We start from the raw sequence: 26057 nt of genomic DNA, 5'->3' as shown, positions 1-26057 counted from the left end.
GTGTCTGCCCTCTTTTTCAGTAGAATTGGTTCCAGAATATATATATTTTTTTCCATTAATTTTTCTTGTAGAGATTTTGAACCACCCCAAACGGCTACAAGGTCACAACACTACAAACTTTGAATTGAAAGTCTGCGTGAGAGCTATACAGCTTCTTCTTAATCCATCTTATTCTTCAAAATGGAAGTAAGCCTATGGATGAAAATTCTGGTTTATTATCCTTTATAGGGAAATAATAAGAAGAATAGCTCTACATGAATGAGACCTAAAGCCAGACCTATAAAATTTACAAAAGAGTGCCCATTCTTACTGGAAGAAAATGGTGGATACATTTTTTTTTTGTGTATTTTTGGATTTAATTTTATATTAAATGTATCTTTCATTTATACCATCTTTGTTTTATTCATGTCATATTTAATGTAATTTATATCCTGATTTTTTATTTAATTTTGTATGTGTATTTTGTTCATTCATTGTTGATTCTGTTGATACTGTTAAATTGTGGGATAAGGAACTAAGGGAAATTTCATTACAGTATATCACATAATATTATGTATGTGACAAATAAATAATATTAATAAAGAACCCTGAAGCAAAGATGCATTTGAAAATCAGACAAAAAATATTTTAAAGATGTTGCTAAAAGATATAGCAGGGGTGGCAAACGTCAGTCCTGGAGAGCCTCAGTCCTGCAGAGTTTTGCTTTAACCCTAATCAAACACACCTGAAAAAGCTAATCAAGATCTGAAGGGTTACTAGGTAGCTGCAAGCAGGTGAGTTTTTATTTGGGTTGGAGCTGAACTCTGCAGGGCTGCGGCTCTCCAGGACTGGAGTTTGCCACCCCTGAGATATAGGAAAAACATATTTAATGTTTAATGGAATATGCAAAGAGAGACATTGGAGAGGGTGGGTTCTAAAGCGTTCTTTTGGCGCAATTTGTGATGATTTTCTGATTGGTGGAGATTTCTTTGCAGAATTGTGGGTAATGTAAAGTTCTACAAAAAATTATTTCGTTAAACATAATTATTTAAAATATTTTAAATAAATCAGGTTGATGGCTTTAACATAGGTGTATACCATAGATTATAAAGCACCATTGACTTCGCAGCTCACAGTCTAAAGGTTTATAAGTTATGCTTTAAAATCAATTCCTCTTGGTCTAGGACAAAATAAATGGAATTATTTACTTTCTGAACCTGATGCATTATTACTGTTAAAGAAGATATTATTTCTACAACTAATTCTAATGTATATAATGTGCGTTAAAGGGATAGCTCACTCAAATCATTAATTACTCACCCTTGTCATTCCAAACCCATAAGACCTTCGTTCATCTTCGGAACACAAATTAAGATATTTTTAATAAAAGGCCCAAAAAGGTAGTAAGGACATTGTTAAAATAGTCCCTTGATAATGGCGAAGGAGAAGAATTGATGAATAAAGTCGTTGCTTTTGTTTTATTTGCAAGTATTCCACCACTGATGTCACATGAACTATTTTAATGATGTCTTTACTACCTTTCTGGACCTTGAATGTGCCAGTTGCATTACTATGCAAGGCCAGAAAGCTTTCTAATTTCATCAGAAATATCTTAATTTGTGTTACGAAGATGAACGAAGGTCTTACGGGTTTGGAACGACATGAGGGTGAGTAATTAATGACAGAATTTTCATTTTTCTCTTTATGGCTCCCTTTTGTCTCAGTGTGACCTGAATTTGTCCTATACTGTTTATATCAGTATGCACAGTTCTGTTACAAATGTATTTTCTGAGATCTATAATCAATTTAAGTATTAATGGAGACTGCACGTGTGCAGCATTAATGTAACTTTCATCAACAGGTGCGCGTCCCTGCATGTCACGTCACGTGACCAAAGACTAAAGTCGCAAGGTCACATGACCAGGGTGTGCTGTTGTGTAGCGAAGTAAATACACCTGCCCTAATGTGAGACGGAAGGACGAGCTTGTTGGTGTGGTATTTGGAAAAGGCTTTAGGAAAATAGTCGTGTATAGTTTACTTCGCTTCAGGATATTTTATAACGATTAAATAGATTCCGGGCTGTTTCCGCCGAGCTGACTGACGTCTGTCAGACCTGTCAATAGTTAAACGAGGAAGTGAGCGCTGCCCTCATCGGTGTCGTCGCACGGGCCGTGTCTACCTATGGCTACATGTCGTATATTGATCTTTCTTTAGTCACTCACGTATGTAATGTATTTATTCTTTTAGTCACAGTGGGATGAATAGAGCAAAGTGAAGTTTATGTTAAAGTAATTCGAGTTTGATCGCAGTAAACTCCTACAGGTGTTGGCACTTCATCAGGGTAAGTGTTTCATGAAATATCTATAAACAGGTTTTGCCTTCTGTTTCTATTAATAGGTTTGATTGGAATTATTGCTGGGCAGCTTTTGCTTAATCTTTCAGTGTAAAAAGAGCATATTTAACTGAAAAATACTACACTAACATATGTTGTAAATGATGTATTCTGACGCTGCGTTTATTTTTACAGTAATTCAACATGTCATAGTTTCCGGCGAAATATTATAGTGAAAGCTGTTTTGATAAGTATAAAACTATAATAAATTGACTTGAGCTGTCCTTTAAACAGTATAAAAAGACTAGACCTACTTACAAAGGAAACACCGTTTTATTTTAATACGAAATGGCTATTAACTATGGTTGCCATGTTAAACTCGTTTTGTTAAATATAAACTATATACACACATGAGTCTTTGTTGTCATTGGAACATAAACAGTACAGTTGATAAATAAAGATTGGTTGTTGTTTTTTATAGAATAAACATAATTATATACATATAAAATATATACATATACATTTATATACCTTTTAAGTATATTATATTATATTACAGTATATTATAGTATGGTATATTATATACGGTTCAAGGTTTCAGTAAGGTTTTGTTTTTTTAATAAAAAAGCATTGAATTGATTAAAAGTTACACCAAAAAAATGTTATGCTATGAAAGATTTATATTTCAAATAAATGCTGCTCTTTTGAAATCTGAAGTAAAAATGCATCAGTTTCCACAAAAAGTACCGAGCAGCAGATGTTTTTTATCATTAATAATAATTTTTTTAAAAGTTTTTTTAAGCACTATATTAGCATAGAATGATTTCTGAAGGAGCATTAATTCTGAAGGATTGAATGATAGTGTGTAAACAAAGGTGTAAGTGAAAGATAATATCGTATAATATAATATAATGTAATGTAATGTAATGTAATGTAATATAATATTTTAAAAGTTTTAAAAGATTTAAAGTTCTTAGCAATGCATATTACTAATCAAAAATTAAATTTTGTTATATTTACGGTAGGAAATTTATATAGTATCTTCATGGAACATGATGTTTATTTAGTATCCTAATGATTTTTGGCATAAAAGTAAAATTTATCATTTTGATTCTGACTTGTTGGCTATTGCTACAAATATGCTTGTGCTACTTACAAGGTTTTTTTTTTTTTTTTTTGGTTCTGGGTCACATATAATATAATATAATATAATATAATATAATGAAAGATCTTTTTTTTTTTCTGCAGATGAATGAGTCCGGGACTACTTTGACAAATTTCAGTACAATGTCAGCGAATTCAGATAAAAACCTGGATAATTCAGTCCCTTTGTCGTCATTCTCAATGCTGTCAAATATAACTGACATGTCTAACATGACCGTGATCAGATCAGGTAATGGGACTGAAGAAGTGGGGGACGACAAGATCTTCCTCAACACCCCCACGGCCCAAGCCTTGTCAGGGATTTTCGTTTGGTCTGCGCTCCTCATGACCTGTCATCAGGTAGGCTACTTTAGAGGAACTAAATGTCACTAATGTGTTTGAGGACAAGTAATTCATAGTAAACCTTTTACAACCTGTCATTCACACATTTAGCACAATTCCTAGACCATCACTGCTGCTTTGTAAACAAGTATGAGGTATATTAAGTATACGCCATGAGGTGAGAAACAAATCTCAGCTTTTAAAAGGACTGGTTTTGCAGCTTGGGGAAAGCTGGAGGCTCTAATAGCTGTGGTTCATTCAGAGCATAGGCAAATAAAAGCAAATTACCTAGGCAGAGAATACAAGAGTACCATGGTGTCTCCTCCCCCATACCTGACCACAGGCTCATTATCATCTGCAGATCTTGATAATACTGTGTAATTTTAGAAGGTTACTCTATGCCACATAGTAATTAAATGTGGTAATAAGTAATCCTCGACTCCCTGCCTCCACTGGTTATCGATCATCAGGGATCAATAAATACCTGCATGTTTGTTCTGGACCGTCATCTGTGTTTTCTGTGCTTTAAATGATTCATTTAGTGCGCTGTTACCGTCCTTGACCAATCAGACTTAGCTACAGAGCAGAGTGGTACCTGTTTCCAACGCTGATAAGAGTCCTGTGTAAACACACAATATGACTTTAGTGTACTCTGATGATCTAATGCGAGGATACGTAACCAATAATATGTGTGCCCTGATGTGCCATGTGCAATGTGCACTACAGGAACCTTTTTAAAGGAAATTATTGTCTCTATGACAAGATGTCTCTGTGACAAAGCATCTGTTTAACTGTTTCTTTGTGTATGTAGTGTTTGGAAGTATTTCAAGTAGTTGTTGGTGTTTTAATGTTTGCCTGCCATTATAGTTTAGATATAAATCTGTTGGTAGTGTCTCATATACTAACACTGCAAGATTTGGATTGATTTTTATTGAAATTAGTAGGAACGTAACTATATCAAAATCTCACGGTACGACAATATGGCGATGTGAAGTCCACGATACGATATTTATTGTGATATTTAAATAAAAAAGACATAAAGAATTGGAAAAAATTAAAATTTTGAACATTTTAAAGTTAAATTATTCTAATGCATTTTGAGAGTTCCTGACCTTTTGTGCCTTTTGATGTCAAAATCAGAATGCAAATAATTTTTATAGAATACTGTCATCAAAGACGGCATTTGAAGCTAAAAGCAGATGTTTAAACGTACATACTATGGATGAAAACTGCTGATACTTTTAAACTAAACTATGTAAACTATGATTACTCTACTTTTAAAGCATAAATTTGATTTAAACAATAGGTCTACATAATATTCACATATGCTGTTCATAGGGGACGTATTGTATTATCGCATTCGATAAGCGCGATTTGGCGTAGCTTGTCAGTGATTTACGGCTCTGTGTATCAATTGCCGCTCCAGCTGAACGCACGTGATGGAGCTTTACTACTAATCAAAGTACCGGCTTCATTGACTAAGTGCGCCTCACAATATCGTGCGATTAATCGTGCAGCCCTAATGTTCAAGGCCCAGAAAGGTAGTAAGGACATCGTCAAAATAGTTTGTCACATCAGTGGTTCAACCTTAATTTTATGAAGATACAAGAATACTTTTTGTGCACGAAGAAAACAAAAATAACAACAACAATTGAACAATTTCTTCAACGCGTGTTCACAAGAGTACCATGATGCAAGTGTGCATCTTCCTCTGCTTGAACACACGTCGAAGACTGACACAGAAAAGAAGAAACAATTTAGTTGTTAAAGTTGTTATTTTTGTTTTCTTTGTGCACAAAAAGTATTCTCATATCTTCATAGCATTACAAGGACTACTTGAACGATGTCCTTCTACCTTTCTGGGCCTTGAACATGTCAGTTACATTGCTGTCTATGCAGGATCAGAAAGCACTCGGATTTCATTAAAAATGTCTTCATTTAAATTCTGAAGATGAACGAAGGTCACTACATAACTCCCATACTCGCGTTTGTGTTATTTATTTGATAGTCATAGTTTTGATGACTTTGCTATTATGCTAAAATGTGGAAAACAGTCCAATTAAATTGAGTAAGTGTGTCCAAACTGTTGACTGGTAGTGTACGCTCACAGGTTTGAAGCAGAAACTACAGCGTGAGCAATATTTGTGTGCCCAACCTTTGTTTATAGAGGAAGTTCCTTTGTGCTTGATGAAAGACCATCAGTCACTAACCTTTACACCAGCTGTATCAATAAAAAAGCGAGATAAGGAGAGCTTATTAGACACTGGACTGTTAATAAGTCTTCTTGCAAAGGTTCGGTCGTTTCTTTATAGATATAAACATGCTGAGCAGTTGTAATTTGCTCTGGTATTTCCCTGTCCTTTATATTTCGCCGTTCATTACAGCTAAAAGCTCACATCATACTTGAATATCCATTTCTGTGGCATATGATTGAGTTCACCGTGTTGCCTACAGCAAGATGAAATCGGTTGGTGGTGGATGAGTTTTGTGTAAAAGTAATTGTCAGGTGAAGTGCCCGCACTGTATGAATATACCCATCTTGTGTGTCGAATTACCAATTATATTTGCCCACATTGTTCGGTTTCAGAAAGGGCCGAAATCTAATTTCCCTGCTCTTGCTGGTATATTCTGAATCCCTTTTCATTGCAGCCTATATGACCCATGAAGAAATTTAATATAGAATATGTTTCTCAAGCATCTGTTATGTAATTGGACTACTGGGATCGTACTGATGGAGAGCAGAGGTCAGGAAAGGTATTTCTTCAGCTCTGAATTGCAGCGCCCGCAGTGTGCCCGGAGGACTATGATTTGATTGCCTCCAAAGCGTCTTGTGTGCCATACAAAAGCCAATACCTCAGAGAAGCTGACAGTTTTGAAGCGGCCAAACAACGTCGGGATGCTACATGGAGCCTGGAAATGAGTCCCTGTGTAGTGGTTTTCCTCTTCAAGTCATAATCAAGTCAAAACAGTCTGGTTTCCGTCCCTCAGCCTAGCAGCAGAACGTCTCATCTACCGCCACCTCATCCGCGGCTTCGCAAACAGCCGCCTGAGGAGAGCTGCGTGAGGCAACATATGTAAATCCTGAGGAGATTAAAGGAGCCCTCAGGATTGTTTTAGTATTTCACTGCCTTTCTCGCTTTCGCTACAAAAGATTCTCCCGGCGGAGCTTTTCTTTTGCGCCCCGCATACTAAAGGCAGAAATTGAGATTGCGTTCCTAAAACACCCTGTTCTGAAGTTCCTGATTTGCCTGCAAAACTTTCCCATCAGTGCCAGGGATATCAAAGGAGTCTTTGAAGACCAGTTATTTAGAACATAAGCACCTTCTGGGCCAAACCTTCTTAAGTGAATTGTTATATATTGCACCGACAAGGCGCCAACAGCACTCTTGGGTCGGCCTTTTCTCAGCTCTCTGGTTTTTACAAGCTTTACGGTCTTAAAGTTGGTTCTGCACTTTGTGATTCACCGGCCCTTGTTTTTGGGTGCCTCGCAGCTCCGCCGGCAGTTCCTCTCTGCTTCAGACAGGTTGTAATTAGCTTTGACTGCATTTCTGCGACAGCCAGCAGACAGTCAATGGCCAGAGCCATTATTGTGAACGCAGCTCTTTCTCTTACTGTCAGCTCTGCATTATGGAGTCTGGGAGACTATGAACTTATTTCCCCTGCAGGCTAGGTGAAATGGAGGACATCAGTTCAGAGAGCAACTCCCCTTGCCTTTTGAGAGCCCACAAATACATCAAGCCTCCACTCGTGAAATGAAGGACTCAAATAATCTGATTTCAAATGATTGAGTGACCAAGAGTTTAAAGAACCCAGCGAATATTGAGCCCCCTCAGTAATAATGTGAAGTTCAAAGGGACTGTAAGGACATGCACATGGCTCACAAACTCCATGGTATTTTTCAGAAGATAGATGATAAAACCAGTAGTGGCAAACTTTGAAACTATAGAGCCAGTATATGCACACGTGATAAAGTCTTCAAAGTTTTTTTTTTTTTTTTAATCAAATGTAAATTCATGTCCCAATAACATTTTCTTGGTTAAATAAACATTACTATCGGAAAAAAAAAATCTATTTTTATATTTTTACATTAACAGTGTAGTCAGTATTCTGTTTATTAAGCCAAGTATGAATCTCATCAAGTTTGTGTTTTTAGGCATTTTACATTTATTTACAAAATAATAACTCAAGGCAGTAACAATTTAAACTATATATTTTATTTTTGAAGTTATGTTCATTTATTCCTTTTAATAGTTAACTTTTAACTATTTTTGAATTTTTTAAAGCCCTGTAAATATTGGTCACAGACACAGAGATTTACTTTCAATTTCATCAAGCTAATTATCCACTAAAAACAAGTCTTATTTTGATGTAAGAAAGTTGTTATATCTAAGTGTGTGAGTTGTTTACTTACTTTTTTTAAAATTAGTCTTCCCATTAACACCTTTATATTGTTTATTCAGACTGATTCACACAAGATTTATCACACAAACCAATCACAGCCGATCATAACCAGTCATATCCAATCATATCGCAATGGAGGCATTGCCTCCTCTCGTGTGACTTTCCCCCATTCATTCTCAATTACCCCCACCAAACTCACTGCATGCTTTAGAGCAGGGGTCACCAAACTTGTTCCTGGAGGGCCGGTGTTTTGCAGCGTTTACCTCCAACTTTCTTCAACACACCTGCCTGGAAGTTGTAAGTGTACCTAGTAAGACCTTAATTAGCTGGTTCAGGTGTGTTTGATTATGGTTGGAGCTAAATTCTCCAGGGACACCAGCCCTCCAGGACCGGGTCTGGTGACCTCTGCTTTAGGGGGTCTTTTAAAACTCAATTGGCTCCATGGAGGTGAGAGAAACGCGAACTCCCGCTGTAACTTTACCTGCTGGTGTTGCTGGTGGACAGGGTTTCTATAGAAAAATGAGTTTAAACTAGGGCTGCACAGTAAAGCCGGTTCTATTAGAAGTAAATCTCTATCACATGCTTTCAGATGGAGTGGCATTTAATACACAGAGCCATAGATCACTGAGAAGCTGCGCAATATCACGTTCATAATCGCAGATGAATCGCATTCGATTATTGTGGTTACTGATGAGATGCGTGTGATAATCATATGCGATTTATCGTGCATCCCTATTTTGAACATTTTTTTAATGTTGTATTTGGTAATATTGGTGTTGTTTTATTTTCGTACTACAAATTTTTTGCTCATCCAATATTTTGAGGAGACACTGCCTCCCTTGCCTCCTCAAAGGAAACGTTCTTGCTTTAGGGATACAAACCTTGACACTGAGATAGAACACTTAACTGGACAACTTTGTACCTTTTTCAGCCCTAAAATGTTCAAGACTCTTATAGTTTGGTGAAACTGAACTAAAATAATTGTCACAGGTTTTTAAAATCAAGCACCTAGCCAGTCTGCATTTACAAACATTTGTGGGGAAAAAAGGTGTCATTCTGAAGTTCTTATGAATTCAAGCATGGTACTATGATGGGATGCCTCCTTTGCGAGGCAGTTTGTGAAATTTCAATGTTCCATCCAGCTGATATTCCACAATCAACTGTAAGTGGTATCATTTGAATATCAGCACAACAACTGAGAGCTTCATAGAGTGGTTTCCATGTTCTATATTGAAGTTTGACTGAAACTACATAATCGTTTTCGTTGTTCACCATTTACATGCGAATTCCCATGTTAACGAACTTTCAAGACTCTAAAACTTTCCAGTTTATTAATGACCAACTTCTAAAAACAAGTTTATAGTTGTCTTTGTAAAGAAATATGGACTCTGGAGCAGTGCAAACCTGTGGTGTGATGCGTTTGGCAGATGGTAGGAGAACATTACCTGTTTTATGCCAACTGCACAGTTTGGTGGAGGAGGGATAATGGTATGGGGCCATTTTTAAGGAATTGGGCTAGACTGCTTACTTCTAGTGAAGTGAAATTGTAATGCTTTAGCATACCAAGACATTTTGGACAATGCTATGCTTTCAACTTTGTGGGAACAATTTGAGAAAGAAGGCCCTTTTCTATTCTAGCATGACTGTTCCCCAGTGCATAAAGCACTGTTAGATGAGTTTGGTGTGGAAGAACTTGACTTGGCCCACACAGAGTCTTGACCTCAGTTCATTAAATATCTATGGGATGAACTGGAACGGAGATTGCGAGACAGGCCTTATCGTCCAACATAATTGCCTGACGTCACAAATGCACTGGATAAATGGACAAAAAGAGAGAAAATGCTCACATAAACACTCCAAAATCACATTAGGTGGTGGTATTGAACTATAACACTGATTAACACCCACCATAAACTGAGATTGTGTCTTAGTTCACCCAAAAATTAAAATTCTGTCATACTCACCCTCATTTTGTTCCAAACCCGTAAGACCTTCGTTTATCTTCAGAACACAAATTAAGATATTTTTTGAGAAAATCCAAGAGTTTTCTGATCCTGCATAGGCGGCAAGCAACTGACACATTCAAGGTCTAGAAAGGTAGTAAGGACGTCTATAAAATAGTCCATGTGACATCAGTGATTCAACTGTGATTTTATGAAGCTATGAGAATACTTTCAGAAAGCTTTCGGATTTCATCAGAAATATTTTGATTTGTGTTCTGAAGATGAACAAAGGTTTTATGGATTTGGAATGACATGAGGGTGAGTAATTAATGACAGAATTTTCATTTTTAAGTGAACTATCCCTTTAACGGCTAGTGATGTTACAAGTTATGTAATTGTTAATATCCTGTCAGCGTTTGTTTAGTTAAACATGGCTTTGTTTGATTTGTTCTGTTAGTTGTCCGTTAACTCCTATAGACTTTTACAGTTACAGCTGAGGGCAAAAGTTTACATCCCTCTTTCACAATCATTAAAAATGTTAACTATTTTACCAAAATAAGAGGGTTCATACAAAATGCATGTTATTTTTTTATTTAGCACTGACCTGAATAAGATATTTCACATCAAAGATGTTTACAAATAGTCCACAAGAGAAGATAATAGTTGATTTTATAAAAATGACACCGTTTCAAAGTTTACATTCACTTGCTTCGTAGTTCTGCGTTGTTACCTGAATGATCCACAGCTGTGTTTTTGTTTAGTGATAGTTGTACATGAGTCCCTTGTTTGTCCTGAACAGTTAAACTACCGGCTGTTCTTTAGAAAAATCCTTCAGGTCACACAAATTCTTTGGTTTTCAGCATTTTTGTAGTATTTGAACCCTTTCCGACAGTGACTGTATGATTTTGAGATCCATCTTTCCACACTGAGGGACTCTCATGCGACTATTACAGAAGGTTCAAATGGTCACTGATGCTACAAAAGGAACACGATGCATTAAGAGCCGGGGGGTGAAAACTTTGTGAATTTGAAGATCAGGGTAAATTTAACTTATTTTGTCTTCTGGGAAACATGTAGTTATCTTCTGTAGCTTTTGAAGGGCAGAAATAAATGAGAAAAAAATGTTATTTAGGCAAAATAAGAAAAATGTACACATCTTTATTCTGTTCAAAAGTTTACACCACCCGCTCTTAATACATCATCTTTTTTTTTTTTTTTCCTGGAACATCAGTGAGCATTTGAACCTTCTGTAATAGTTGCATATGAGTCCCTCAGTTGTCCTCAGTGTGAAAAGATGGCTCTTAAAATCATGTAGTCATTGTTGAAAAGGGTTGAAATATACAAAATGCTGAAAAACCAAAGAATTTGTGTGACCTAAAGGATTTTTCTGATGAACAGCAGGCAGTGTAACTGTTCAGAACAAACGAGGGACTCATGAACAACTATCACTAAAAAAAAAAAAAAATCAGCTATTATTTTCTTTTGTGGACTCTGTTAAAATCTTTTATGTGAAATATGTTATTCAGGTCAGTACTAAATAAAAAAAAAATAACATGCATTTTGTACAATCCCTCTTATTTTTGTAAGATAATTAACATTTTTAATGAGACTGAAAGGTGATATAAACTTTTGACCTCAACTGTATCCATCTACTGTAATTTAAGATCACTGGTAGTACTGCATACAAGTTCCTGTTTGCCCACCTAAATTTTCCTCATTACTAGCGTCTGCTAATCAACAAATGATACTTTTGTTCTTGCCCCCTTTTGATTTTCTCTGCAGCATGTTGCTCCACTGCACACTTTATTTTTGCATTTCACTGTTTGTGAATGTCTGACTTTTTGATTTATTTTGTAGTCAAGCTTATTTTTGTCTTGCTTAACAAAATCTTTGTCTTTGTAGATATACCTGCACCTAAGGTCATACACGGTGCCAAACGAGCAGCGCTACATCATCCGCATCCTTTTCATCGTCCCAATCTATGCCTTCGACTCCTGGCTCAGCCTGCTGTTCATCAGTAATGACCAGTATTATGTGTATTTCGACTCTGTTCGTGACTGTTATGAAGGTACAGTAAATCTGAGCTGCTCTCTGCCCTTACATTTCTTCCTGTGCCCCTAGGCATAATATTATTCAGTCCAAATATCACACTGGTACAATGACATGTGCTGTTGTTTGGAAGTCTGGCCTGCAGTGAGGGAGGAGAGCCTGCTTTACAGACGTGGGGTGGAAGGTTTCATAGAGGGGAAACGGATACATGTTCATTGTAACTGAACAAACCAGTTTGTCATGTGGCAGCCAGAAAGGAGGACGGCCAAATGTCTCTGTTATCATCTTTTCAGACCTTTCCCACTACTTTAAGACAATGACGATTTGGAACACAGTTTTTCCTGTGATATATAAGTTACATGGGAACATTCCAGAGTGGGGATTTGTTGTTTCACGTGATTTGCTGATTTGCTGCTTAAGAAGTATTTCTTATTATCTTATTATGTTAAAAACTGTTGCATAATATTTTGTGGAAAACACTATACATTTTCAGGGTTCTTTGATATATAAACTTCAAAAGAACAGCATTCATTTGAAATACAAATCATTGTAAAAGTCTTTAGTGTCACTTTTGATCAGTTTAATGCATCTTTACTGAATAAAAGCCTGAATGAAAGATGTTAAGTCTTAGTCATAGAGACTATCAGTGAAATCTTACCACAAGTAATAGTTGTACACACTGTGAGACAATGAGATCTAACCATCTAATCTGTCTTTAAATAGACCTCTCAGGTTAAGATGGATTTCCTAGACACAAACAACTCCTCAATCTTGAACTGTGTTGCACAGAGTCACAGGATATTTTATTAATGTAGTTGTTAATTTATTTATTAGTCATGTCAAAGATGTTCTGTCTGCTAATTTAAAACTCACTGTAAATTCAGCAAATTATTTATGGTAGGCTCTCATGTATGATTGACTTATGTTGGCTTTTTCTCTTTTTTTAATCATTGTAGCATTTGTGATATACAACTTCCTGAGTCTGTCTTTTGAGTACCTCGGAGGAGAAAGTGCCATCATGTCTGAAATAAGAGGAAAGCCTATTCAGTAAGTATCTTCATATTTTATTTTATTTTATTTTATTTTATTTTATTTTATTTTTTATTTTATTTTATTTTATTTTATTTATTTATTTATTTATTTATTTTATTTTACAATTGCTAGGTTAATAAACCTACTGGGCAGCATTTTCAGGCATGCTAAGTGTGCTTCCTATATAAAGACTGTCCCAAAATGTAAACCATTTAAATTATGCTGCCTCCTAGTATAGGTTGCCAGTCTATTTCTTCTTTTGGCAAAATTTTAAGGTGGCATACACTACCAGTAAAATGTTTTTGGACAGTAAGGTTTTTGATCTCTTCTGCTCACCAAACCTACCTTTTTTTATCCAAAGTACAGCAAAAACAGTACAACTGTGAAATATTTTTACTATTTAAAATAACTGTTTTTTATTTGAATATATTTTAAAATGTAATTTATTCCTGTGATTGCAAAGCTGAATTTTTAGTATCATTACTCCGGTCACATGATCCTTCAGAAATCATTCTAATATTCTGATTTGCTGCTTAAAAACATATTCTATTATTACGATGTTGAAAATGGCTGAGTAGAATTTTTTTTTTTTTTTTTTTTCAGGTTCAGAACAGCATTTATCTGAAATAGAAATCTTTTGTAACATTATAAATGTCTTTATCATCACCTTTGATTAATTTAAAGTATCCTTGCTAAATAAAAGTATTAATTTCAGTATTTTCTTAAAAAAAATGTGTAAAAAAAAAATGAATAAAAATTATACTGACTCCAAGCTTTTGAATGGTAGTGTATGATGTTACAAAAGCTTTTTTTTTCAGATAAATGCTGATCTTTGGATCTTTCTATTCATCAAAGAATCCTGAAAAATATGAACTCAGCTGTTTTAAATATTGACAATAATAATAATGTTTCTTGAATAACAAATCAGTATATTAGAATGATTTCTGAAGGATCATGTGACACTGAAGACTGAAGTAATGATGCTGAAAATTTAGCTTTGATCACAGGAATAAATTACATTTTAAAATACATTCAAATAGAAATCAGTTATTTTAAATAGTAAATATTGCTGTATTTTGGATCAAAGCAGGCTTCGTGAGCAGATAATTCTTTTAAAAAACATAAAAAAAATCGTACTGTGCAAAAACTTTTGACTGGTAGTGTATATCCAGCATGAAGAACGAAGTCCCACAAAATGCATAGTGAATGTTGGACAGTGCTGGAAAAATGCAAAAGCAAAAGACTCTGACAGCATTTTTTTTGTGCAAAATAACTTGCGTCCGGCTGTTTTATGAGATCATTTCATCAAACTATCCTCAGCATAGTTTTCATTTCCTTTTCATTTGCCTTTAACAGGTCTAGTTGTCTATATGGGACGTGCTGTTTGGTAGGAATGAGTTACTCCATTGGCTTCCTAAGATTCTGCAAGCAGGTTTGTTCCTTTTTTTTTCACAGCAACATTTTTCAGTTTTATGTTTTTTAAAATCCTTAAATATTCAGCCTATTTCCAGTGGAGTCCAAAAGTGAGACCAAATTGAATTTTAGTACGTCTAATATCCCATTCATTTTTGAGTATGAATGGCTATGCTTAAAATTTGTTCATAAGAGGGTCTGAATATCTTTGACTTTCTGTCTCCTCAGTCTTTACCTACCCTTTCTACCTGAATTGTCATGAAGTGGCAGCTGTTATCTTTGTACTACCATTGTCTTTCCTGAGGAGCTCCAGTGGTTAAAGTAGGATTAAAAACAGTAGGAAGCAGGTGCAAGTCACTCGATAATAAACGCAAAAAATAGCTATTGCCGCCAGCCTGATGCTGTCTGCACAGCAGCTGAGGATCTCGCTCGCACTTTGAGAGTAATACTGATGGAAATTGGATTTGAGAGCCCCGTTCCCAAAAAGACTGAAAAGAATGTGAATTGAACTTTTTTTTTTAATAGGAAGTGGAATTTCAAAACATAAATCTTTCTGACCGGATGCCTACATGTGGGATTTTTCAAAGCGTCACCTTGCGATACACCAGACTGTAGCGGAGACAAAGTGCGCTTTGATTATTTTCACAAAGACAGCTTCGATTTAAATTCCCCGTTGATGATTCAAGCAGTCGATTCCGACTTGCGTGTAGCGAGACTGGGGAAAATTCTCCTTTGTGTCATTCTCAGTGAGTGGATTTGTCAGTCATGTCAAACTTTGTGTCGATTATGTAAGAAATAAGCACTTCCTGTCAAAAATAAGCATGCAACATTACCATGCCTTTGAAAATAGGGAGGACTGGAAGTTCTCGATCACTCAAACTATATTTCAAGCCCATGTTGACTAAATGGAACCATCTTCATTACTCATCTGCTTCTGTTACTCATATCTTCTAGGCCACACTTCAGTTCTGTGTTGTGAAGCCCATCATGGCTGTCATCACCATCCTTCTGCAGGCTTTTGGCAAATATCACGACGGAGATTTTAAGTGAGCCATCCTGTCATTCATTTCTTTTTCATCTTCTACCCACATATATCACCTTTTTAACTGAACTGTGTTTTACTCCTCTTCACAGTGTAACGGGAGGTTACCTTTACATCACCATCATCTACAACATCTCTGTCAGTTTGGCTCTTTATGCCCTCTTCCTCTTCTACTTTGCCACCAGTGACCTTCTGAGACCTTTTGAGCCTGTGCTCAAATTCCTCACCATCAAATCCGTCATCTTCCTCTCCTTCTGGCAAGGTTGGTTACAATGCGTTATATGTTTAGCGTTCATCTCGACTCAAAATGTTTTTCACTGCAATTTTTTTTTTGATTTGTCTTTCTCTTAGGTATGGTATTGGCCATTCTGGAGAGCGATGTGGTGTGATCCCAGAAGCACTGGTCATCGATGGCCATGAGGTTGGGGCTGGTACGGTGGCAGCAGGTTGGCAGAACTTCATCATCTGCATCGAAATGTTCTTCGCCGCCATCGCCCTCCGCTACGCCTTCACCTCAAGCGTGTACCGCGAGAAGAAAAGTGAAGCACCAGGTTAGATGCTCATAAATCTGACACTTGAAAAAACAAAGCAGAACTTTTTAACTTGTTGTTTAGAGGAAAGTTTAGAGGATCTTAGAAACATGCCACAGCAAGCTTTTATGAGGAAACTGGAAGTTTTCTTCCTCAGGAGGGTTATGACTCACAGTTCAGAAGACTGCTTGAAAGCTCCACTCATAGACACAGATCATCAAAACAACTCGTGTGTACTGAGAAACTCAGACCTGTGGCAGGTCAAATGATGGCATTTCACATGAAAAATTAGAAATAAAATCTTCAGTAGGTGTTTTCTTGCCAAAAAATGTTGTTTCGGGAATTTCAGTTGCAACATAATGAGGTCACATGATGACAATGACAAGGAATAGTTTACCTAAAAATTGCGCCATTATGTTGTTTATTTGCAATAGGGGTGTTATGTCAGATTTCCACTACACAATTATTGTGCCTTAAAGAATTCATGATAACAGTATTATCGCAATATCTGAACAAATTTTGGCTAAAAGTAATGCTATCAGTCAAATTCATGGTTTATTTTATTGTTTTCTTTCTTTTCCCGTCAAAATCGCACTCAAAAGACTTGATTTTGAGAGAATCACACTCAACAGAGTTTGTAACCTCCTCTGACATGATTTTGTGTGGCAGTAATAGCTACACAGTGTGTTCATTAACTACTTGTACATTTATTGTCAGTGACAGCCAGTGTTAAAGGGATAGTTCACCCAAAAATCACCCTCATTTCAGTGCAAACCCGTAAGACCTTCGTTCATTTTCAGAACACAAATTAAGGTATTTTTGATGAAATCCGAAAGCTTTCTGACCCTGCATGGACAGCAATGCAACTAAAACATTCAAGGCCCAGAAAGGCCATAAAGACATTGTTAAAATAGTCCATGTGACATCAGTGGTTCAACCGTAATGTTATGAAGCTACGAGAATACTATTTGTGCACAAAGAAAACAAAGATAACGACTTTATTCGACAATTTCTTCTTTTTGATGTCAGTCTAACTCAGGGGTGTCAAACTCCGGTCCTGGAGGGCCGCACTCTGCAGAGTTGCAACCCTAATTAAACACACCTGATCCAACTAATCAAGTCCTTCAAGCTTAATTGAAAACTGCATAGTATGTGTGTTGGAGCAAGGTTGGAACAAAACTCTGCAGAGCTGCAGTCCTCCAGGAACTGAGTTTGACACTCCTGGTCTAACTGAACGTGTCAGCTGCGTTGCATTCTATTTAGAGTCAGAAAGCTCTTGGAAATCATTAAAAATATCTTAATTTGTGTTACAAAGATGAACAAAGGTCTTACAGGTTTGGAACAACATGAGGGTGAGTAATTAATGATAGAATTTTCATTTTTGGGTGAACTATCCCTTTAAGGTACAATACCAACACCAAGTATGCTGGAATGCCAACCAGACTGTATATTAAGACACCCCTAGTGCACAGAACATAAAAGGAGAAATTTTGAAGAATGTTTTCGTAGCTCTTTATAATACATTATAAGCACAAGGGACATTATCAGTAAAACTCAAAAAAGGGACCAAAAACATAAAAGTAGTCCATATGGCTAGTGCGTTATTTTCTAGGGCTGCCCTTGACAAAAGATTTTTCTGGTCGACTAGTAGTCGTTAATTTTAAGCATTAGTTGACTATTAGTTGCATGTTTATTAATAAACCATATAAATCATAATAATGAGCCTTTAATTGCCTATATAGCCTAATAAGCGCACACAAAAAAAAGGTTGCCGCAGTGCATGGGCAGATATAATAATTATTAATGTATCAGGGAAAAACGGCAAGGAGGCTGCATTACCGTTTTAATAATCTATTGATAAACGAGTGCTTTCTTTGTTTTTGGCTTAAGAGATGAAGTCAGCGACACTGACTCGTCATCTCCGCAGTAGTGATACGCCTGTATGCATGTTTCATACGGATTACATAATCTGAGAATATTTGTTTTCCATTTGAATTGGTTCATTTGAAAGTAGATATTTCACTCTCTATAGATATATTTTCATGCCTCATGTATATCATGTCTGTAAGGCAAGTATACATGAGATTCGAAGTTTTGCGCTCAAGTTCACAGAGACCGAGACGGCAGAAGACACATAAATGTTTGCTTTCATTATTTAACAAAAGCTCAACATTTTGTTGTTATCGTGAGTGTACACAAATAAACGTAGAGTCTTTACTGAATCGAAAGATGAATTACTTTTAACTGTATAACCAAAATGAGGGAGTATTTTAAGTGCAAGTGACCACACCGGTGCCTCCATCTGTCATGCAGTGAGAGCGCTACCATTCAACTTCCACACTCTGCACAGACACTTGAATAGTGCACATTTTTCTAGGTTAACATTAGATTGAGCTTCCATGTAAAGTTGCTACTACATACATCTTTCAGATGAAAAGCCATATTTGAGGTTGATGAATGAAAGGTGAGCTTTTGGATGTCCTGCCCGATGTATTGTATTACCACATAGACCAGTCGTTAACGATTCGTCATGGACTGTGTGACTTAGCCACTTCCTGTGGATTTTTGTTTTCCTGCAGCCTAATAAAATTTTGGTCGGCCAAGGCTCTTCTCGTCGACTAATAGGGGGCAGCCCTACTATTTTCTAAGTCATGTCAAAGCACACAAACCAACTAAAATATAAGTTGTTATTTGCTAAAATTTCTCTAAATGATGGGTAGGACTTCGCATGTGTGTAATGAAGTAATAAAGTCACGCAGGTTTAGAACAAACACACGTCATTGAGTAAATTATGACAGAATTCTTATTTTTGATGAACTGTTCCATTAACATTACAGAAACATTTATTACTGCATGTCATACACTTTTAAATACTACTAATAGCAGTGCACTGTGCAGAAAGCAGTGTGCTAGTAGTATATCATTCTGATCATATCCTTAGGGTTACAAAAGCCTCTCCACACTTAACGGATTAGTCATATTCTGCCGCTTGTGCTTTTCAAGGTGGTGAAGAATAGTTCTGTTTCAATTTCCACCAATTTAAGCTGTAATGTCAGTTCAGCTGCTGAATGTTAAAAGCTGCATTAGATTTGTCTTCTGACTTCAAGAGGCCTTCATGAAATATAACTCGACTGTCAGTCAGATATGCATGTTTCAAGCCTTGTGTCAGTTTGAATGTTAATATTCCAAGCATGAGGTCTTCTTTTTCACAGAAAGCGAATTGCAGCACACTGCGTAACAGTTGTTGGCATGTATGTGTGAGGGAAAACCTACAGATGTGTTAAGAACCCTTCACCTTACTGGCATATGAAAGCACAGTGGTATTTTCCATAGCTTAACACCAAGCTTAAAGGGTGAATTCACTGCTGGTTTCATAACCTTTCACTGTTGATAAAAGGTCACGACTGTCGTGAAACCTGTTAGGTAGACCAACCTTCCAGGTTGGCCTTTTCTCCCAAGTGGAGCAGCTGTGAAGAAGCTCAGGACAGTTTGCTGATCCTGAGTTTTCAACCTCCACCCATGGGGGCAGGTCCCAGAACGTCCTTCCGTTCACACACAGTACAGTTCTCAGACCGGCAGCTGATGAACTACAAGCACCATTGAAGTATTTCTTGAACAGTAGGTCAGAAACTTGCACCCCTCGTGGTAGCCTGCCGTCACCTTTATCCAAGTTCTCATCCATCAGCCACAAGGCAAGATGCAGTTAGCTGGAACTCATCATTTTGCAGTGTATCAGGCTGTACTCTGTAACCTCATTTAATGCATCCACAGCTGAGACGAATCCGTAAACTGTGGGTTTGTGAATTTCTTTCCTGGCCTTTCCAGCCTGTAGTAGAGAAATGAAGCAGAAGAGTGATTTGGCAACCACATCAGTGGAGCGGAGCACCGCATTGCTAGTGTTTTCATCCTGGTTTCTATTTTGCGAACAGCTGGGTTGGACCTTGGCGATGCCCGTGGTGATATGCTCACAAGAGTGAGGATAATAGCAAGATTGCATTGTGTTGAAATGTCACCGGCTGTTAAAAGATTGTGTAATCCAGACAAACAAAATAGCTCAGAAATGTGAAATATGACTGTTATGCTTTAAGTCACACTGGGCATTGTTCATCAAAGTTAATGTTCTCTTGAAATCTATTTATTTACATTAGGTGCATTAAGTCTTTCTGGTAAAGGGTTAGTTCACCCAAAAATTACATTTTTGTCATTAATTACTCGTCTCACATCGTTCCAAACCTGTAAGACCTTCATCTTTAGAACACAATTTAGGATATTTTTGATGAAATCAAGAGCTTTCTGACCCTGCATAGACAGCAATGCAACTGACACGTTCAAGGTTCAGAAATGTAGTAGGTACAAAGTATACTCTATTTGATGTTGTATGCACGTACTATTATAATGATGGAATTTGCATCACAGGCATTGTACGCTGTCCCTCACGTACGCATAAAAAGTGAAGTATACTTTGGGCTACGGCTGGGCAATTTTTCAAATTTGATCGTATAATTCGAATTTAATGTTTTGCCACAATTTTATGTTTTAGAAACCGAGAAATCGCGCTTTTTTTTTTTTTTTTTTTTTTTTTTTTTAATAGAAATATTACCAAACGTTAGAATTAGACACTTTGACAATATGCCAAGAGAAAAGACTGATCCACCCGCATGTCGGCGCACGTTATGAACCGCTCAGGTGTGACTCGCTCATATCGCTTGGCACCATTCACACAGAATGTGCTTTTGTGTTGACAAAGATGCAACGCGGGGGCAGTGGAATAGGAAGAACATGGGGGTGAAGATGGGGGGTGAAGTGAACTACTTTTAACTTGAGCGCCGCATTTTTAGAATGCCGTCCATGCATGAGACACTGCAAGAGACACGTCAGTGTTTACATAGAAAAAACAATGGAAAAGCAGCGCAATCGAATAAAAAAACCTGTGAAGAACTACTACTGTATGTCTGATATTTCATGTTTGCATCATGGTGACAGGCTGAAAGCTGCTGTTCATTGTTTTTACAGAACATTTATAGTTAATAATAGTCTACTGGTGTTATACCTTAAGCCATTTTGAATTAAATTAGCTTGACTTTTGAGTTTGTTTGTTTTTAAAGCATTTTCCTCATATTATTTCTGAACATATAATATTTATAAGACAAGTTTGTACAAGATGTTGTTGTAGTTCATGCATCTTTTCTGCAAAGATCATGTTGACAACTTCATGTGTGGTGCACTTGGAATAGAATTTTCTTTAACTAGAGGGTTAATAAAGAAAAAGTTACTTGATTCATGTTGTAGTTACATGTTCAAGTTGATTAGTTGATTAGTCAAATGTTCTGAAAACAAAAAGAGATTTTTGGCTTTTTTTTTTTATCGCCCATCCCTACTATGTGCTTTATGAAGCTATGAGAATACTAGTAGCTACATAAAATTATGGTTGAACCACTGATGTCACATGGACTATTTTATCGATGTCCTTACTACCTTTCTGAACATGGTAGTTGCGTTGCTGTCTATGCAGGGTCAGAAAGCTCTTGGATTTCATCAAAAATATCCTAAAGTGTGTTTTGAAGATGACCGAAGGTCTTACGGGTTTGGAACAAAATGAGGTTGAGTAATTAATGACAGAACTTTCATTTTTGGGTAAACTATTCCTTTAAGTACTTCAGTTCTTTATTGGTGGGATGGATCATACTAGAGGTCTGCGTAGGGTGGATTTTACAAATCCCGTTTCAAATTATACTTTGTCCCACTCCCACCCACACCTTTCATATTTTGTGCTGCTCCCTTCCACAAAAGCTCACAGGTAGAGGTCTGTGCAGATTTTCAGTCCCTTTCCTATAAGATTCTATTGCTCTCCTACAAATAAAAGTTTCACTCTCGCCCACAAAAGCTTTCAGTTAGAGGCCTACGTGGATTTTTAGCCCCTCTCTCATAAGATTCTGTCTCGTTCTGACACCATAGGGTATTTTTCCAATTCCTTCCCACACACAACATTGAAAATATCCAATAACTGTTTATTTTTGTTGCTGAATAGATGATGAACACAAGATTTTTTGCCTTGAAGGGACAGTTCACCCAAAAATGAACGTTCTGTCATGATTTACTCATCCTCATGTCGTTCCAAATCGGTAAGACTTTCGTTCATCTTCAGAACACAAATTAAGATATTTTTGATGAAATCCGACAGGCTGCATAGACAACAATGTAACTGACATGTTTAAGGCCCAGAAAGGTAATAAGGACATCAGTAAAATAGTCCATGTGACATCAGTGGTTCAACTGCAGAGAAAACAAAAATAATGACTTTATTCAACAATTTGTTCTCCCCCCGTCACCCTGCCACCATTATTAATCGGTCAGAAAGCTCTTGGATTTCATCAAAAATATCTTCTAAGGTCTTACAGGTTTGGAACGACATGAGGGTTAGTAATTAATGACAGAATTTTCATTTTTGGAAGAACTATATTATTAAAAACAAATACATTTGACTAAAGGAGATATATGTATATTGTGGGAGTCCCACAAGTGATTTCTTTTTCTTTTTCAGGCTCAAATGTTGACCTCATTATATAATTCTGATGTCATGGGTTTTAATAATAAGGCTGTGTTTGAAACTGCCTCTTATTTCCTTTGTGTTTTGGTTACATGTTGCTCAAGTTTCATGCCCTGCTAAGTTCTGGCAGTACAAAAAACATTCGGATTTGCTCATTTTAAGTCTCGGATGTCATTGGAAATATCTCATGTGATATTTGATGCTTTAATCTATTGTTTCATTTTGTTTTTGCAGAAAATGTAGCACCTATGCACAGCATATCCAGTGGCCTGAAGGAGACCATTAACCCTGGAGACATGGTTCAGGATGCAATTCACAACTTCTCACCAGCTTACCAACAGTACACCCAGCAGTCCACCCAGGAAGTGGTGCAACCCAACGTGAACGGCAAACCGGGGATAAGCACCTCGAAGAGTTCAAAGAAATCTGACAAAGTCATGCTGATCGACACAGATGATGAGTTCTAGTGCCCCGTCTCTCCTGATCTGTCTATTTATTTAATCCGAAACGAATTTGCCTGTTTATAACTTTAATGAGGATGCTAATCATGTAAATCACCTCATGATTCTTTTAAAAAAGAGAGCTCTGGGACAGCATTGAAAGCAGACGAGAAGTTGTTTTGTTTTCCTCGTCGTAGTCCTGGAGCTCATTCTTTCCTGATCCTCTGATGATCCGGCCTTGTAATGGAGAGTCCCCTTTTTCCTCTCCAACCCGTTCTGAGGCATGGCCGATAAACTCGAGTCACGGGGAGCTGTTCAGATGGAATGAATCAAGGACTGACACTTGAGGGAGCCATTCTTGCATCTGCTCGTTTGAAGTATTTGCTCAGCAGCCCTCTGCTGGGTCTCTGGATGAATTGAACTGGCTCTCAGAGAGGCCCTGGCTTTGGAGATCGCACTTCAAACTGTTGTCTGCTGCTCTTTGAAACCTTCATATCAATCATGCCACGTGGACGAAGTGGGGGACTGAGCACTGATTTGGAGGTTCATTAATTTTCACACCAGGCCTTCAAAGAGCATTAGATCTGATGCAAAAACGCAAGCCTCAGCCATCATGGCGTATTTTAATTGCAAATCGTTTGTATTCAGCCATTATTCGGTTGGTTAAAGCTTTAACCTGTGACAAGTGTATAATGGCGCAGGTGTTACGGGGGCATGTTAATTTGTTAACTTTAAATTATGTTTTTAGTTCTCCATGGTTTGCCGCTCAAAGGCGGCTTGCCTAAATTGTTTATAAACAGTCGAAGATGAAATCCATTTAGTCAATTATCATACAAAGCTATTGAAATGTTTATTTACTATAAAGTCCTTTAAAGTAAGTCATTACTTTGTAAACAGAAGTCTTTAAAACCCTTTTGAAGTTTCTGAGAATACAGAATTGTTTTTAAGATGTTTGTTGATGTATTTGTTAATCTAATTAAAACTCAAATAGTTCATTTGATCATGTTTTGCGAATACTATCATCAAAGATATGGACTTCAAAATGAAACGGACTGTTTTTGTGATTTTTAAAGTTCTCGTCACTTTACAGACAAAATAAGTTGGATTGTTTTGTCTTTAAGGTTGCCATATATGTTAAGAGGCAGCATTATGTGAGTATGACTTGTGCCAATGATTGCTGCCTTACAGCTGTGGATGAAGTAAGTGAATTTGAGTATATGTAGACCGCTGATGTAATATTTTAGCAACCTGTACAGTTGATTTTGTTGACAAAATCTCTTCTCATAGGAAATAAATGATAAAAGGGAGTGGACTTGTGAATCAGACAGGATTACATGAGAAAAGCTTTATTTAAAAGTACAAAACAAACACTGCAGACTTTGTACAGGAATAATTTACCACCTCAAATTTAGCCAGAATGGAAAAAACGAATGATTTCATTTGTACATGAGGGTAGTTCATTAACAAGAAAACAAAAGAATGTAAATAAAATAATTTAGATGTTGAAAACAAAAAAGGAAAACAAAATAAATATCAAAGATCAACGTGATACAAGCAGATTAATGATGAGAATCATGAATGTGATTAATCTAAGCCTATTTTGTTGCTGCCTTTCATGGTGTCCGTATTTACAATTGCTATTTTATATCATAGCACAACAATGACGCCTACGAGACCTATCAAACAGGCAAATCTGTTCAACGTGGTTGCATATGGAAATAAGATTTTACAAAACAACCACACCCATTCATACAGTACTTAAATGATGACAAGCTCAATGTTAAAGGCACTATTTTAACTACAAATAACATGACTACGTCCCCCAATACCTTACAGTTTCATCTTAACATTGACAAATATAAAGTAATAATTTGGAGCAGCATACTTTATATGTCATGGAGTTTCTCTAAGATTTTTATAGGCAAGTGTGTTTTTAAAGAGCATTGGTTAAAATTTCCTATGTGCGTTCATGGTAAATAGCTTTTAAGGACTGACTGAGCACATATTATATACTTTGAAAAATAGATATATTCATATGTAAAATATAGAATAATTTATCCTATTCAGCCCAAAAGGCCACATACAGCATACATAGAATTAAAAACAAAAAGACAGAAGAAGTACCCACTTTAAATTTTAAAGACCATCTTTACCATCTAACCGTGTTAGGAGGAACGTTTACTGCACAAAACTGCTTCCAAAGAGAGAAATGTCTACAGGCCTCAGTCACAAGATGACCCGTAATGCCTCTGTCAGTACTGATTTTGTTTTACAATCTAATTAAATCTACACAAACAACTGGCCAAAAACACTGGCATCCCTGTAAAATGACACAATAGTTCTGAGACGGCATTTTCGGTTCTTTTTAGTCAGAATTCGGGCATTACGATCCAGTTACTGGAGGGTGTAGTTTTGTTTAAATAATAAAAGAATAAAAGAATACAAATGAAGTGAACTTTAAAGAAAGCGCACAGATGGGTTATGGCTTTGGTGGCAGCTTAACTGAACACGATAAAGCAAAACAGCAATGCCTCAATAGTCCAAGAAATGAAAGCTCTTGGTGTCATCAGCATTCGATCACAGCATTTTGAAAAATAGAGAAACACAAATCACCACCGGATGTCGGTGTAAAGCACAGAAAGAGCTGTTTTGTCAAAAAAAAAAAAATGACAATTGCATACTTGCATACTGTCACTGTACAGTTTCATAAAAGACTGAAGTGACACGTAGCGCTTCCTATCGAGGGAAGTAAATTCTGATAAATTCTAATGTTACGTAACGCATTAGGTCTTAGAGGAACAAAACAAATTGGCCACATCATGACGAATGGAAAATTCCTGGGTTTTTTCACTTTCTAAAAGGCC

At 36.7% G+C, this 26057-nt stretch overlaps 1 protein-coding gene across 1 annotated transcript; it reads left to right on the top strand.

Annotated features, from left to right (window-relative positions):
• Window positions 1-795: 795 nt before the first annotated feature.
• On the top strand, window positions 796-24505 carry tmem184a (transmembrane protein 184a). Its single transcript, XM_051105573.1, is given in 10 exon segments — window positions 796-906; window positions 3560-3814; window positions 12043-12208; window positions 13146-13236; window positions 14578-14653; window positions 15589-15680; window positions 15769-15938; window positions 16028-16047; window positions 16050-16227; window positions 22988-24505. Coding segments are annotated over 10 exon segments (1305 nt in total). The 5' UTR covers window positions 796-882; the 3' UTR covers window positions 23221-24505.
• The last annotated feature ends 1552 nt before the right edge of the window (window positions 24506-26057 follow it).

Source organism: Labeo rohita, chromosome 3, assembly GCF_022985175.1.
Source record: "Labeo rohita strain BAU-BD-2019 chromosome 3, IGBB_LRoh.1.0, whole genome shotgun sequence".
Classification (NCBI taxonomy): Eukaryota; Metazoa; Chordata; class Actinopteri; order Cypriniformes; family Cyprinidae; genus Labeo; species Labeo rohita.
The sequence above is the reverse complement of the archived record's forward strand: the minus strand, read 5'-3'. Positions and strand labels throughout refer to the sequence as shown.